The sequence below is a fragment of the Mobula birostris genome, chromosome 11 (genome assembly GCF_030028105.1).
Source record: "Mobula birostris isolate sMobBir1 chromosome 11, sMobBir1.hap1, whole genome shotgun sequence".
Classification (NCBI taxonomy): domain Eukaryota; kingdom Metazoa; phylum Chordata; class Chondrichthyes; order Myliobatiformes; family Myliobatidae; genus Mobula; species Mobula birostris.
In genome coordinates this window covers 74,975,527-74,991,931 of record NC_092380.1, presented here as the reverse complement: position 1 = coordinate 74,991,931, position 16,405 = coordinate 74,975,527, and the positions used below count along the sequence as shown (strand labels likewise).

The following is a 16,405-nucleotide window of genomic DNA, read 5'->3' as shown; positions in this document are numbered from 1 at the left end:
TCCACAGGTCCCATTTAGTACAGTGCTCAAGTAACTATTCATTGTAATTATCTCTTAAAGTTTCTACTTACGGTCATTATCATGAATAATTTGGAAATTCTTCACAGAGGCCTGTGTAACTCGACCATGAAAATTAAGGACATAGGATTGTGTGTCATCATTCCATACTGGGGTTTTGTTGTGTAGCTCAATTACACTCTCTGTGTTTTTGTTCTGCCAGCGTGCCAGCAAGGTTTCATGCTCCTTCATAAAAACAGAAATTAGCTGGTAACCTGTGATGTCAAAGGTTGATTCAAGAATCTAAAATAAAGTCAATCATTGATGAGTGAACAGGTCTAACATCAGCTCAACATCTGGGCTATGGGAGGTGAAGAAAACAGATTTTTGACATCCATGATTTATAAAGTATTCCTCTCAGAAAAATTTAAAGCTAGCACTTTCTTACAATATTTATCACAAATGGCATGTGAAATCTAACTCCATGCTCATCCTCCCCAATATCCTCATGCACAACCCACTGCAGTCAACACCAGATGTTCAGGGAGGAGTAAAAGAAAATAGCACAGATAATGAACAGAAGAGTGTCAGAAACTAGGTTACTGGCCAAGCTCAGCCAACTATTTCCTGGATCTGCTCCGCCACAAAACTCATTGTGGAGTCAGATTGCAGAGCAGGAGCTGGAGGGAATCAATGGCCTCTGATCTGATATCACTCCAAGAGGTCACCCATTTCAACAGGAATTGTAGAGCTTTACGGAGAAGGGTGAGCATGTTTTCAATTATCTGTGCTTTGTTTACTTCTTAATTACATAAATATGTTTTATCTATTAATTTTATTTATCTCTTTTTTACTAAATTTTACCTTTAGTTTGTCATAGATAGTCTGTCTAGATATTAGCAACACTGAACTCCAAGCCAGATTGTATTCAATGGCCAATATATTCAGTTGGCGTTTGGCAGTTTAAATGACTGTAATCCATGTATGCTCTGTGAAATTCACAAATCCTGTATTTGGTGACAGGTTTGGAACTTTAAACCTTTTGGTTTGGTTTGCCACTGGACTCCTTGGTTTTGCTAAGATTCTCAGAGTCATTTCAGATTCTACACCAGGTTAGAACTGGTACAGGACACAAGACCCCAATGATTTCTATGGAGATTGCAGGACTGTGACCAGAGGCAAATTCCTTTTCTAGACACAAAATTCCTAATATTTTTATTCTATTTTGTAGTATTTCACATCACTTATGTTTTATTTCTTAAATCATTTTTAAACCAAGTTTTCAGTTTTAGAAACCTGGTTTAAAATAGTTTGATCTTTTTAATTGTTTTTAAATACTTCAGCCTGCCACCTGGGGTTTAGCCTTTGCCGACTGCAAAAGCTTTTGGCATGGTGAGTGCCAGGGGTTCCTCTCTGTTACAGATCCAGCTGCTACTCAGACCATGTTAGTTGACTATAATGGTTCAGATCAGCAAAGCAGCCTTCTGCATCTGCACCAGCTAAGTCTAGAAGTGGAGAAAGCTAGCACCAACATGCTTATTGAAAACCTTAACAGCTTTGATAGTTCAGGCAACACATCGGTGTTGCTGGTAGATCTGCTACCTCGCAGCACTGGACAAGCTTAATCTTGACCTTGGGTGGTGCCTATCTGGAGTTTGCATGTGCTTGCTTTGACTGTATGAGATTCCCTCAGGTGCTCTGGTTTCCTTCCACACAGCAAGGATGTGCAAGTTTGTAGGTTAATTGGCCACTGTAAAATAATGACTACTATACAGCGAGGGAGGAGAATAAAAATGGAGTTAATGTAGGATTAGTATAAGTGGGTGTATGATGGTCAGTACCAATGGTGGGCCCATGAATTTGATTCCATAACTAGCTGACAAAGCCAGACAAAGGCTTTCAGAGAAACTTTGAGGATGAATTTGCTCTGTCCCAGCCACATCACTGCATTGTGTCATTCAAGGACATGCTGCCACTCAGGATCTTCCTGCTTTGTCCTGTGATTATCCGGGCTAACAAGATTCAAAGACATAAAAATTTGGGACTATGAAGAATACAGGTGGTAGGCTCCACTCAGTTAAACTCAGACCGTTGCCTGATCTCACTACTTCGTGATGAAGATGCCATTTTCTCCAATATCCTCAAGCTAATTAGCTGATAGCAAAAGCAAATTTGTTCCTAATGGATAAAAGCTTAATAAAGGTAAACAGAACAGTGACACATTCAAGAGATATTCTGTACTTAGTCAGCAGAATTAACACAATCCATTTTACTGAGTCACCATTGGACCGATATGCTAATTAAACAAAATGTTTCCCTTTGGCTGAATAAAAAATTAATGATTCACAGTTAGTGTTGAATTTCCCTTATCTGTCACATTTTATTTCTTTTCAAGCACTAATAGTAACAGCTTGCTCATAAAAAGTGCCTGTAATAGGCACCAGTTCAATGCCTCCTGGGAGAAAATGCAGTTTAGCTGCATGTGTTATTTTTGCCTGGACCGTGTTACAAAGATAATTACATCTCTCAGCTTGCATCCAATGATATTACTTGTCCCTTAAAGGAAATATTTCATGTAAATAAGGTGTATCCAAATTGTAAAACAATCGTAGAAATGACAACTACTGTAACAAAATCACAGGTACACCACCACAGTAAACGTCAACTCTGCATGTTTTCCTGGAGCTTTGATCATATGATATCTGCTTCCCCACACAGGTTGTGGTCAGGTTGTCCGGTTTATGCACTGTCAAAAGATCTGATCTCTTTGGTCTCTAGCTTGGACTCAGCATTTGAATGAAGGTGAACTGGGACCCTCAGGTTATTTTGTTCTTGAATTTTACACAATTAAATTATCTGCCCTAAACAAACTGAGTGCAAGAAACAGTTCTTCTTACACAACATCTTAAGGCAGTTCAGAAGTATTATCTGTGTCCCACCCTCTGCTGCAGCATAAAAGAATATTTTACAGAGCAAAAGAAACTGTAGCACAGGAGGAGACCACATGCTGCACATGAAATCATTACATGACCCTATTCCCTCGAATATCCCCTAGTGCAGTCATTAACCTTTTTTTTTGTCAGTATGATGCCTCATGATATCTTTCGCTGATGGATCCCTTGATCTAAAAGCCTTCAGTGCAAAATCCTTTTCCCCCCTCAAACCCGTCAAAAATCTTTAATCTCTCCCTCTTTACTCCTGATCTGCTTAGTAACCTCAGAAATTTGTGTTAAGACTTGCACAGTTGCTACATGTAATTTTCGGTTTGCCCAGAATATTCTGCATATTTCCCTGATCAAGCCAAGCAATAAGAATACCGCTGTTTTTAAAATAAGTCTATTTTTTCCATTTGCCTCGCTGTCTCTTGCTCTAATACTATTAATGACTAGGTCTCTGAGAGCTTTTGCTTTTTAGCAGAGCAAACTGTGAAAATCAAACTATCTTCCCCAAGCTTGTCTGGTCCTGGTCCTTAGTCTAGTTTCAGTCTCAGGAAAATTTAGTAATGCTGAGGGTAAATTTGCTGTTCACCTGGTATGCAAGTCACTCTTCGTGACCTCAAAATGGCACTGGCTAATGTTGTTAATGCATTGCAACTTACATTGCGAGGCCTAATGGAAACTCTTTCATGATCCATATTCATGCCTGGAATGATTACACTCATCTTCCGAGGTCCCTTGAAACCCAGAACGTTTGTTTCCTAAGGGGAAGAATAGAGAAAAAAAAATTACTTCTTATGTTATCAATAGATTTAAACAACCATTTCAAATGTACAGAATTGGGTCTTAATGAAATTCTCATCAATCGGCTTTATTAGATTAATACCACTTTACAGCCACTCATTAAGGAAGAGATACTTTGCAGACAGTGGCTATGTTTTTCAAGCTGGTGGTAATTAGAATAAATATTAGCAAGTAAGAAACATGCAAATGAAGAGTCAAGGCAATCAGTAAGTGACCAAGAACTACTTTTCAGATTGATTTTAGATTAAAAAGTCCAGAGAAGCTCATCACAAAACGGCTTGTCTATTGTTTTAGTCTCTCTAGTGCAAGTCTGGGGCATTGTGTCCACATAAATGTTACTACACAATTAAGTTATGCTTATAAATTTATGCTAATTTGATCCATGATTATATATTTTAATGTACCAAATCAAATCTCCTATTCAATTAATGTCCTTCAAAAAAATATCCTTAATTTCAATATTTAATTGTAAACCTACTATCATCTTCTCTGGGAAAGGGCCTTGAAGATAACGGTGATAATGGCGGCAGTTGTGGGGGGCGGGGGGAGAGAATCTTTCGTTAAATCCTTCTAATTTAAACACCAGCAACAGTCTTTGTCATAAATCAAGGAACCAAATTCAGACTTCATGAGTTGAAGCAGAACCTTTCTAATTTCTACCGTGGTGTGGGTGTGAAAGAGTGTTCTAATAGAGAGGCAAGGCAATTGTTAGAAAACCTATTAAAATGTATTGATTTGTACTTGTAGTATAATTAATGAAGCTTGGTAAACAACAGAAGTAGGAGCAGGAGGAACAAGTGGGCCCCATGAATGTGCTCTGCCCTTTAATAAGATCATGACAGAATTAATCTAAGGCCCAACACCTCGTTTACCCTCCTCCCTGTACCCTTGTCCCTTGTAGTGTACCTCACACCCCGTCGATAGATGCATGCAAGCAAACTAACTTATTGAGTGTCACATTCAGGTTTATTATCACCGGCATGTGTACGGAAATTTGTTCACTTAGCAGCAGCAGTTCAATGCAATACATAATATAGAAGAAGAAGAAAATAATAAAATAATAATAATAAATGAATAAGCGAATCAATTACAGAATACACATTTTGAATAGATTAAAATCATGCAAAAAACAGAAATAATATATATTAAAAAGGTGAGGCAGTGTTCACGGGTTTAATGTCCATTTAGGAATCGGATGGCAGAGGGGAAGAAGCTGTTCCTGAATCGCTGAGTGTGTGCCTTCAGGCTTCTGCACCTCCTACCTGATGGTAACAGTGAGAAAAGGGCATGCCCTGAGTGCTGGAGGTCCTTAATAATGGAGCCTGCCTTTCTGAAACATCGCTCCCTGAAGATTAATGTGGAATTAAACTCCTGATGAACAATAACTGTTAATTGCTAAATACATGTAAGTTTTTAATTTCCAATTATCTATATTTAGTTCATGAAGTAAAACATTTCAAAAGAAAGCAACAAGGGACCTGATAACTTACCAGTTAGCATTACTGTAATATCCAATCTCTCATCAAAGCCAAATTCTTCAACAGCCTACCTTGTACAAGATAGCACAGGCTGCAGATTTCCATTACAGGATCACAGAAATCTCCAGCACCGAAAGAGGCCAAATTGTGAACAACCTCAACTCTTTATCTGAACAATCTCAGATTAATCCTATTTCCCTGCTGTGTGTTAATATCCATCCCAGCTTGAAGTCTTTATTTTTCTTTGAACGTTGGAGCTGGAGCTGGATGAACTCTGAATGATTCAGGATCATCTAAGGTGCAGGACACAGCTAACTGCGGGACCATCAAAAGAGGGAAAGCAGACAGACAGCTAGGGAAGGGTATTCCTGTGGCCATTGCCCTCAATAAAAAAGTATATTGTTATGGATAATGTTGGTGGGAATGACCTCACAGAGGAAAGACATAGCAGTCAGGCCTCTGGCACTGCCTGGCCCTGGGACTCAGAAGGAAAGATGGGGGCGGGGGGGGCGAGGCATAGCACTGATTGGGGATTCATTGGTTAAGGGAACAGACAGGAGGTCCTGTAGATGAGAACAAGATTCCCGTAAGGTATGTTGCCTCCCAGGTGTCAAGGATTAGTGATGTCTTGAATCAATTCCATTGCATCCTTAAGGAGGCGGGTGTGCAACCAGAGGCCTTGGTTCATGTCAGTAGCAATAATATAGGCAGAATGGATGTCGAGGTCCTGCAGAGCAGGTTCAGTTAGGCAGGTGGCAAGTTAAAGGACAGGATCTCTAGAATGGTGACCTCAGGACTGCTGCACATGCCATGTGCTAGTGAGGCTAGAAATAGGACAATAATACAGTTTAACATGTGGCTAAGGAGATGATGCAGGAGAGAGGTTGGGGGTTTCAGATTTTTGAATCATTGGGCTCTCTTACACGGAAAATGGGGCTTGTGGAAATGGTACAACTGGAAGGGGACCAATATCCTAACAGGAAGGTTTACTAGTGCTGCTTCTACAGGGAAGGGGTGAGGATATAAACTAGAGTTACAGGGGCATAGGAACTAGAGTGCCAGGGCAACTAGTGGAATGGTTGTGCAGAAAGAACATGTTAAACCTACCTACAAAGACAGGAACTGAAAGGTTGAGCTAGGTGAGACTAAAGTTCTGTGTTACATCTATCTCAATGCAAGGAATATTGTAGGTAAGGCAGATGAACTTAGAACATGGATCAGCAAGTGAAATTGTGACCATGTGGCCATTAGTGAGACTTGTTGCAGGAGGAGAAGGTCTGGTAGCTCAGTGTTCTGGGCTTCCATTGTTTTAGACATGATAGAGCGGGTGCGGTGGCATTACTAGACAGGGAAAGTCATGGTCAGAGAGGACAGACTGGAGGGTTCATCTAATGTGGTTATACGGGTGAAACTGAGGATTAAAACAGGGTTGACCACATTAATGGGATTATATTAACATCATCAAGTTTGCAGTGAGAGAGACGTATGTAGTGTGTGTAAAGGATCACTTTGGATCTAGTGATCATAATTCCATTAATTTCAAGATAATTATGAAAAGGGATAAGACTGGTCCTTGGGTTGAGATCTGGTAAGTTGGAGAAAGGCCAATTTTGATGGCATCAGAAAGATTTTGACAAATGTGAATTGGAATAGTTTGTTTTCTGGCAAATGAATGCTTGTCAAGAGCGAGACCTCCAAAGTGAAATACGAAGTACAGAGTTTGCATGTTCCTACTTATAAAAGGCAACGCTAGCAGGTTTAGGGAACCTTGCTTTTTAAAGGCTATGGAGGCCCTAGTTAAGAAGAAGGAGGTGTATAGCAGTAAGGAATAAATAAGGTGCTTGAGGAGCAAGGGAACACTCAAGAGGGAAATTAGGATGGCTAAAAGAAGGCATGAGATTGCTTTGGCAGACAAGGCGAAGGAGATTTCTAAAGGGCTTCTACAGGTGTATTAAGAGTAAAGGGATAGCAAGGGACAAAATTTGAACATCACTTGAACTTCAGTGTGGTGACCATTGCATGGAGCTGAAAGAGATGGGGAAGATCTTAAATGGATTTTTTTTTTGCATCTGTAATTACCTGGGAGATGTTCACAGTGTTTATAGAACTCAGGCAAAACTGTAGTGAGGTCATGGACCATATATAGATTACAGAATAGGAGTTGCTTGCTGTATTGAGGCAAATTAAAGAGTTAAAGTCCCTAGGGTTTGACCAGGAGGATTGGACAATTGATATTGTTGTTCCATTGTGCAAGACTGTAAGAATAAGCAAAGAAATTAAAGGCCAGTGGTCCTGATGTCGGTAGTGGGTAAGTTATAGGAAGGTATGCCAAGCAACATGATATATACGTACACAATATGAGAAAATCTGCACATGCTGGAATTCCCAGTAACACTCACAAAATGCTGGAAGAACTCAGCAGGCTAGACAGCATCTATGGAAAAGAGTAGACAGTCGACGTTTTGGACCGAGACTATTCATCAGGACTAATATATACGTATTTGAATAGACAGGGCTGATTAAAGATAGCCAACATGGTTTTGTGGGTGGTAGATCACGTCTAGCCAATCTTATAGATTTCAAGGAGGTTACCAGGAACTGATCATGGAGGAAAGGCTGTGGACATTATCTACATGAACTTTATCAAGGTCATTGACAAGGTACCACATGGGATGGTGGCCAAAAAGGTTCTGTTGCTTGGCATTCAAGATGAAGTAGTAAATTGGATTAGACATTGGCTTAGCAGGAGAAGCCAGAGAGCTATGTAGATGGTTGCTCTCTGACTGGCGGCCCATGACTACTAGTGAACCGCAGAAATCAGCAAATTTATGGATCACACCAAGTCTGGGGGTGTAGTGGACAGCAAGGAAGACTATCAAAACCAGTTGGAAAAACGGGCTGAAAAATGGCAGATGGAGTTTAATGTAGACCATTGTGAAATGTTGCACTTTGGCAAGACACAGTAGGATAGGACTTACACAGTTAATGGCAGGGCAGTGAGGAGCGCAACAGAACAAAGGCCTCTGAGAAAACAGATCCATAATTTGTTGAAAGCGGTTTCACTGGTAGAAAGGGTCATAAAGAGAGCTTTTGACACTTTGGCGTTCACAAATCAAAGTACAGGAGTTGGGATGTTACGTTGAAGTTGTATAAGATGTTTGTGGGACCAGATATGGAGTATCATGTGCAGTTCTAGTCACCTATGTACAGGAAAGTTATCATTAAGATTGAAAGAGTACAGAGAAAATTTACAAGGATGTTGCTGGGACATGAGGACCTGAGTTATAGGGAAAGGTTGAATAGGTTAGGACTTACTTCCATGGGGTGTAGGAAAATGAGAGGTGATTTAATAGAGGTACACAAAATTATAAGGGATATAGATAGGGTTAATACAGCAGCCTTTTTCATTGCATTTGGGTAAGACCAAAACTGGAGGCCATGGGTTAAGGGTGAAAGGTGATATATTGAAGGCACCTGAGGGAAAATACCTTCATCCATAGGGTGATCAGAGTGTGGAATGAGCTTCCAGCGGAAGAGGTGGATGCGGGTTCAATTGCAACACTTCAGAGGAGTTTGAATAAGTACATGGATTGGAGGGATATGGATGGCTTTGGTCCAGGATTAGGCCGATGGGACTGGGCAGAATAACAATTCCTCAATGATTAGATGTGCCAAAGGGCGGCCTTCTTTGTTGTAGTAGTGCTCTATGACTCTGTAAGAGTTCTGACAGTCTACAGTAACTTTGAGCAAACTTTCGAATTTTTTAAATAAAATGATTACTCTTAATCTTTCTTCTCTCTTTCTTTATGGCTACCATAAATTGCTAATTCCTGATTTTCCATGCTAAGAATAAGCCATCCAAAAAACTTAATCAAGTAGTGATAGATTTGAAGCTGTAAAATCGATTGCAGTACCGTTGTGCAAATTGTGGAACTGTATTGGGGTTCTCAGTCTGGTGTTGCACTGATCCATAGATCAGCAGGGACATCAAATGGCATGCAATGTATACTTGATCATGCTGCTGTAGGATTGGAGGGCACTTATGTTGAAGAATCTTATGGAACTTTATTGAAGCCATGAGTCTTAACATGAAAGGTCTGTTTGATTGCAAGTTAAGGGACAGTTTTCACTAAGTTGTTATTAATAACAGAACCACAGGTTCTTCACCTGTGGATGTTCTTGTTGTAACACCCGGGGAAAGGTTTCACTGTTAACGTAATGGTCTTCCTGTAGAAGCAGTGTTTGAGTTTTGGTTAGAGATAACGGGTGCATTGAAATATGAACCGTCCAATGCTTTTCCTGTTGTGTGCCTGACACTGGTGTGTGAGCTGGGCCTTTTGTTCGGCGGGAGATGAAGGGAGAAGATGCCGGAGAGAAGAGGTCATAGGACTCGACCCACAGTGAGGCCATGATCCGACGACGGCTGGGGTGATTGAAGGAGGATTGGCAAAGCGGAAACTGTGAGCTCCAATTTGCGCACGTTGGACTGTTTGATTAAAATAGGCCCTATTCTTCCTTTTGCATTTTCTTTAATCAAATTAAGAATTATAAAGCTAAATCGTTTAATGACATGGGGTGTACTGTCTGATATTTCATGGTACTGATTTGTAACAGGGTAACAAATCACGCAGCAGCCACACAAGCAGGGGGTATCAGTTTGGGCTTGCACCTCAATCTCACACGTTTCCCTAAACTTACGCAGCCGACAGCACCAGAGTGTTTCATTGGTAAGATCTCTTTCCACTGAGACCTCACAGAACTGAACCATTAATTCTACTTATCTCTCCATTGCTACTGCCTGACCTTCTGGGTGCCTCCAGCATTTTCTGTCTTTGCTTCAAGTTTTCAGCATTTAGAGTGTTTTGATTTTAGTCTGCCTTCAGTCTTTGAGTGGTGCTTCAATCATTTCAACATCTTTCCCTCAATGTCTGCCTCACAAATCATGTTATCTGGTGCCTGCTGCCTCTGATTCAGCCTTTCCAGCTGACAGCCTCTTCTTGTAGCTGTAGATTGCAGTGAATATTGCCACTTTAAGAGCTGCTCTTTGATTACATACCTGCACATCCTACCCAGGTCCAGCTGAAACCATTCTAGTACTGTACCTCAAACTCCTCCCTATGACAGATGATTGTGTATATCCATTAGGCTTTGTATCCCCCTCAGAAGGACGGCACAGAAGCACAGTGGTTAGTGTTACGCTTTAAGGTACCAGCATTCAGGGTTCAATTCCCGCCACAGCCTGTATGTTTGTATGTTCTGTCTGTGACCGAGTGGATGTACTTGGAGGCTCCAGTTTTCTTCCACACCCTAAAGATGTACATTTTAGGATTAGTAAGCTGTGGGCATGCTACGTTGGTGCCGGAAGCGTGACACTTATGGACTGCCCCTAGTACATCTTTGGACTGCATTGGTCATGCAAAATTTCACGTGACAAATAATGCTATCCTTCGCTTGGCCTGGCCAGTAAAATGGTTATTATTCCCTTTCACCTCTACTTAAAGCCAATGTATAAAATGTATAAGATGCTACCCCACTAGTCTTTCTTTCAATTCAGACTTTATCTACATTCATACTTCTAAGGAATTTCAAATTATTTTATTTCAAATCTTCTTGTGTCCTTCCAGTAACACATTAATTTGCATTCGTTACCTGTTTGACCATGCCACAACCTGCTTTCCAAGTCCCCCATCTTTATGCCGAGCAAATGTCAAGATTATGTTCCTCATACAAAAGTGCAAAGTCCTTCTGTCTACACTAAGAAAAAAACCAGAACTTACACAGGCCGCTAAATTGCATCATACTTCACTGTCTTCATTTAGACTAGCTCTGAAGTAACAGTAAGGGAAGTAAAGATGATTTTAGTTTTATTTGCTGGAATTGTCAGATGGAAACAGCAAGGGTCAAAAAAGTTGAAAGTTTTCTCTTAAGGAATGAAAAGACTTCACTTCAAACATACTTGACATGTTTGTTCTTACATTCTCATGATCATGAGGTAGTGGATAAATCAAAAGCTAGTCCTGCATCAAAATTCAAGTGCTTTCATCTGTGCAGTATGACTTTGTTGTTCGGGTGCAGTCACATTTCAGTCTGAGCAATAATATTTTCAAGCATTGTCTTTAAGACCAGGAGATGGAAATTTGGCTGCAGATTTAATGTAATTGTAAAATCCTTTCCGAACAAAATACTCACGTAACATATGGCGGCTAGCTCTTGACGCAAATTACACGCATCTAAGCTTGAAGTTCCTTTTTCTGGATTCACTCCATTATCATACACTGTAAACTTGGTGCCCATGAGATTTGATCTGCAATATAAATTCATAATGACATACTTAATGGATATATTACATTATCATTCAAATTAACAGCATTTTTCCCCATGATGTAAATTTTATGGCTACCAACATTATTCCCGTGTAGGAACTGCCCATTATATAGGTTTTCATTTGCTTCACAGTCACTGAGGGGTGAGCCCCTCGAAAGCTTTTGAAATTGTCCACACCTAGCCACTAATTACAAAATACCACACTGGACTTTCTTGAGAAGTTGGCAAAACCCAAGGAATATTGCAAGGCACTAAGAACCTGAAAATCTCAAAAAATTATTCCCCTTTGCTCTTTTAAAATGAGGCGGTTATCAGGTTACTTAAATTTCATGGAACAGGCACCACTAGGCAGCTTCATAGCCTCAACACCAGGGGAAAGAGGAGCAATGCTAATGTGCTGATTGACCTTCTCAAAGTTCCAATTCAAAATAAACAGATATGAATAACTGAGTGCCAGTTTTGACATGTGGGCACAGAGAATGGGAGCTAGGGGGAGTTATAATAGTTGAGATTTATGGAACATGTAAGCAACCTGTAATTGCCCTAAATATGTTTAAGAACATCTAGACAAACTGTTGAACAGACAGATCATCCTTACCAAAATGTTCTTGCTGAGTATGTGGTCATGCACATGTCTGTAAAATAGTTGTGTATTTGCACAGATTATTCTTTTGCACATTGGTTGTTTATCATTCTTTGTTTGTGTAATTTTTTTGGTAATTCTATTGTATTTCTTTGTTACACTGTGAATGCCTGGAAGAAAATGAATCTCAAGTGACGTATGGTGACATATACATCCTTTGCTAATACATTTACTTAGAACTTAAAATCCAAAGTTCCATTGGCTGTGATCAAACCCTGCTTACTGATGCCTTCCACTTCTGTACATGCTGGAGGTTGCCTGCAGGTGTCATTGTACCAGACTCCAGTTGTGAGACGTCACAGATTAATGGATCTGTGAGGAAGTACAGAGACTAATACAGGCATATAGAACTAAAGGGGAGGCAAAGAGCACAAAAAGAGAAGAGAGAAAAAAAACTTCTAGCAAGTGAACTTTAACGTAGTAAAAGAACAGAATTAGCTCCATGCATTTTTGAAACTCCCTGCATTGCTTTATTGTAATTGTAAAATATGTCACAACAGCACAGCATTTCACTCTATATCTACTTAAAATTAAGTCACTGAACAAAGCCAATCAGTGCTGAAAATTTCAAATTAATGTGATTTTTTTTTAGCACACTGTACCTACTTTCGGCCTCACTGTCTGTGCTAGGTATAAATATTGAGTTGTATTGAAATAACCTTCAGTTCTATCCTGACTAAATGCTTCGTTGTGCAACCATTGTCCAGGCATGCGCTTCTCTTCATGAATGACCGACGGATTTAAATTGAAGTAAAACTTTGGAAATTATTTACATCTAGAGCATTAGTGCTATATTTACTGCCTGCTGTGATCAATCTCCCAGCTTGGAGAGTACAATTATATTGACGGCCTTAGCAGGGAGATTGGATGCAGCACAGATGCCAGGTGTTAAAGGTCCACGCTGCCTGAGTGGAAACACTGGTACCGTCACATAATGCTCAGCCAAAATAACTCCAGTTTTAGCCAGTACCTTTTCTCCTTTACCTAAAAGGTTTTCGTCTTGTACTAGTCAAATACAGTACATCTCACTGTTGAGTTATTGTACTACCTAGTGTGGTCCCCATTATTAAAAATTTATTGCATCTTGTAGGCATGAAATTCTGTTTTAAATGAAGTGCTTTCTTCCAACACTGTTAAGTCTTTAAGAAAGAATTCACCAGCAGGTTGTTAATCATGACAATGGGATACCTGAGTTTGCCAATAAAGCTCTCTCCACCACGTGATAGGTCAGTGGGGTCTATAGAGATGAGGTAATTTGATGTCTTGCTCTTCTTCCTCTTTCTTCCTGCCAATAAGAAGACCTGAAGAGAAAAGGTACTGTTAAAGGTACAGAGGAAAATAACAACAAAACCAGATGGCAATAAATCTTTCAGTTCAAACATCTTCAGCAACCTAATTAAGTTGTGTATCTCTACCACTGCAAGTCTAAAGGTCAAGTATAATCTATTCCTTAAAATGGCCTGGATTTTGCAGGAAGAGATTGGCAAACATCGAAGTCCAAAATTAGGTGCCAGCTATTCACATTATTCTCAAGTTGGACTCCTCTTCGGGTCCACAAAGGTGCAGAATTTTTCAGTGGGGATCCTCATAATCAAACTGTGAATTCTTATCCACTCATTTCAATGGAGCTGAATGGTTGTGAAATTTAATTAAGTGTGTTTAAATGTTTTATCATTTCTATTACTCTTTGAAAATGTTTTTAATAATACTCAACAGTTTCCCAGCGTCAGATGTATTTTACATGAAAAGATTTTTGGTGATCTCGAATAGGAATGTGATCCTGAATATTATCCCAAATTCGACCCACAGATGGAACCCAAATGTGATCAGAATACATGGTTTTACTTTGTTGCTGCTCATTCGGTCCCCACTATTGGGAACATTGAATCTCACAGATGAGTCCACCTCCCACTCACCTCATATGGACATGAAGGCTCCACCCCTTACTAGCTGAAGACTATTATTTTATGAGGGCAACAATTTAAATCAGAATTGTCTGGAAGGGCACCTACTCAGTTAGCACTTTCCTTAGAAGCCAATATACATGGATCTTGAAGAACAGTTTGATCCTTTATTGGGAGTGCACCAGTTGAGCATAGTATTCATAAACAGGAACTTAAACATTCCTGAGCATTTCAGTCTGCACACAGCAGTTTTGTGACCTTCTTCTATGTTGAACCCAGAATATAATGTTTTCTATCTAAATAGTTTACCAACCTTCTTGCCATCATCCCTTTCCAGGTGGAGGTAGTAGGTAGGATACATTCCACGGTCCATCCCCTTTTTATCCCTTGTGATTCGGCACTTAATGGTGATCCCTTGTGGAGCTGGTTTCACCCCAAACTCCTCGAGGTCGTCCACATTTACTAGAGAATCAGCAGGAGGGGTTGAGACAGAGGCAGCTTCCTGGAAAACAGAAATAAATTCAAAGTTAATTTTTTTTAATCTAAGTACATATATGTCACCATATAAAATTTGAAATTCATTTTCTTGTGGGCAAGAAAACACAATAGAATCAATGAAAGACCACACCCAATGGGACAGGCAACCAGCAGATGTGCAAAAGACAACAAACTGTGGAAATACAAAGATAAATAATAATAATAAATAAATAAGCAATAAATAGCAAGAACATGAGATGAAGAGTCCTTGAAAGTGAGTCCACTGGCTGTGGGAACAGTTCAGTAATGGGGCGAGTGAAGCCCAATTTTTGTAGGCTTTTCTATTCAAGGGCATTAGTGTTTCCATACCAGGCCATGATGCAACCAGTCAGTAGATGTGTGGTGAGTACACACATTTTCACACAGAAACATGATCAATACTCCCATCATTTGACGTTAAGATACATTATATTTATTGATAATACTTGCATTTAACAGGACAAAACAGATTGGGGACTGAAGTCTTTTTGCCTTTTCACCAGATGAGAGATAAATGGACTTTCAGAAAAAGAAAAGTTGGGATATCTTTCAAAAATTAAGTCATCTATATAATTTCCACCTGGCATAGGAGAGGGCCATTCAGCCTATCAAGACTATACCCCCTCATGGAGCAATCCCATTACCCCACTGATTTCCTGTTGTCATTTTGTCACCCCATACTGCCATCAATTTTACAACCCATTTGCAATTCACAATGGCCAATTAACCTTTCAACCAGCACGTCGTTATGATGTGCAGGAAACCAGAACAGCCAGAGGAAACTATCGTGGTCACAGAAAGAACTCCACATAGGTAGCACGGAGGTCAGGACTGAAGCCAGGTCACTGTAGCTGCTTGGCAGTAAATTCTTGCATCACTATGATGCCCATATCCTTCTGATGTGTACTTTCATTGTCTAGAGATGAATAAGGGATCTGTGTCCTGATGGTGATCACTCCCTGTTGGGTAAATGGAATTTTTGTTGCTATGGACTTGGTTTGGAAAGCTTTAAACCAAACATTAGAGTTCCGAGGATATCAGAATTTAAGATAAGGGAATAAGATGAAAGTCAATAAATTTTTTTGTTGGGAGAACGCTTACCCACTTTTCTACTCTGCAGCCTCCTGCTGGCAAGCTGGGCTGATCTAAATGTGTCAGATGGAATACAGTGGATTACTCTGTTATACGATATAAGTGAGGGTATTTAGTTGTGACTGCACAGTGAACACAGGGCTGTTAATTATGTAATCAAGTCAGACGTGGACAGGCCTCTCGACTCACTGAATGCATGCTGACTGTTGATCCATTTACACTAATTCGACACTACTCCCATTTGACTCTCCTTTGCAGAGTCAACATTGGTTGGTATCATTGGTTGGTATATCTGAGTCTCTGAAGTGGGTAGGAGAGCAGAAATCATTGCTGCCTAGCAGACAACGATCTTTACACCAGAACTAAGATCCTGATCATCAACAACTTTTTTCTTCAGATGACCTGCGCTAAATTGCTGATGTGCTAAAGACAAAGCATCAGGTACAAACTCCACCATCAATGTTTGCCTTTGCCAAGAGGCATTACCAGTGACAAGGAAGTAGTCAACCATTTCCAGGATCTTATTGTGGATCTAGAGGGGTAGGGACAGGTTGGTAGACAGGATTTACTTGTTGAGACACATCCTCTTCTAGGCTACAGTGAAAAAATCAATGACAAGTTGGGCATTGATCAGACAAACGCATCTGCAAATAGATGTTGCCTAATGCAGCTTAATTACTGAAGTTGAGGTGACATAAATTCTGGAGTGGA

General features: G+C 40.0%; 1 protein-coding gene across 2 annotated transcripts in view; it reads right to left on the bottom strand.

The window, feature by feature from the left end:
- tub (TUB bipartite transcription factor) overlaps positions 1 to 16,405 on the bottom strand; it is a 233,152-nt gene that overhangs the window by 14,389 nt on the left and 202,358 nt on the right. For both annotated transcript variants that reach the window (XM_072272540.1, XM_072272541.1), the window contains 5 exons: positions 14,400 to 14,588; positions 13,371 to 13,483; positions 11,405 to 11,519; positions 3,596 to 3,694; positions 72 to 243 (listed from right to left, as the gene is read on the bottom strand). In XM_072272540.1, the coding sequence (XP_072128641.1) occupies positions 72 to 243; positions 3,596 to 3,694; positions 11,405 to 11,519; positions 13,371 to 13,483; positions 14,400 to 14,588 (688 nt within the window). The remainder of the gene's footprint in view (positions 1 to 71; positions 244 to 3,595; positions 3,695 to 11,404; positions 11,520 to 13,370; positions 13,484 to 14,399; positions 14,589 to 16,405) is intronic.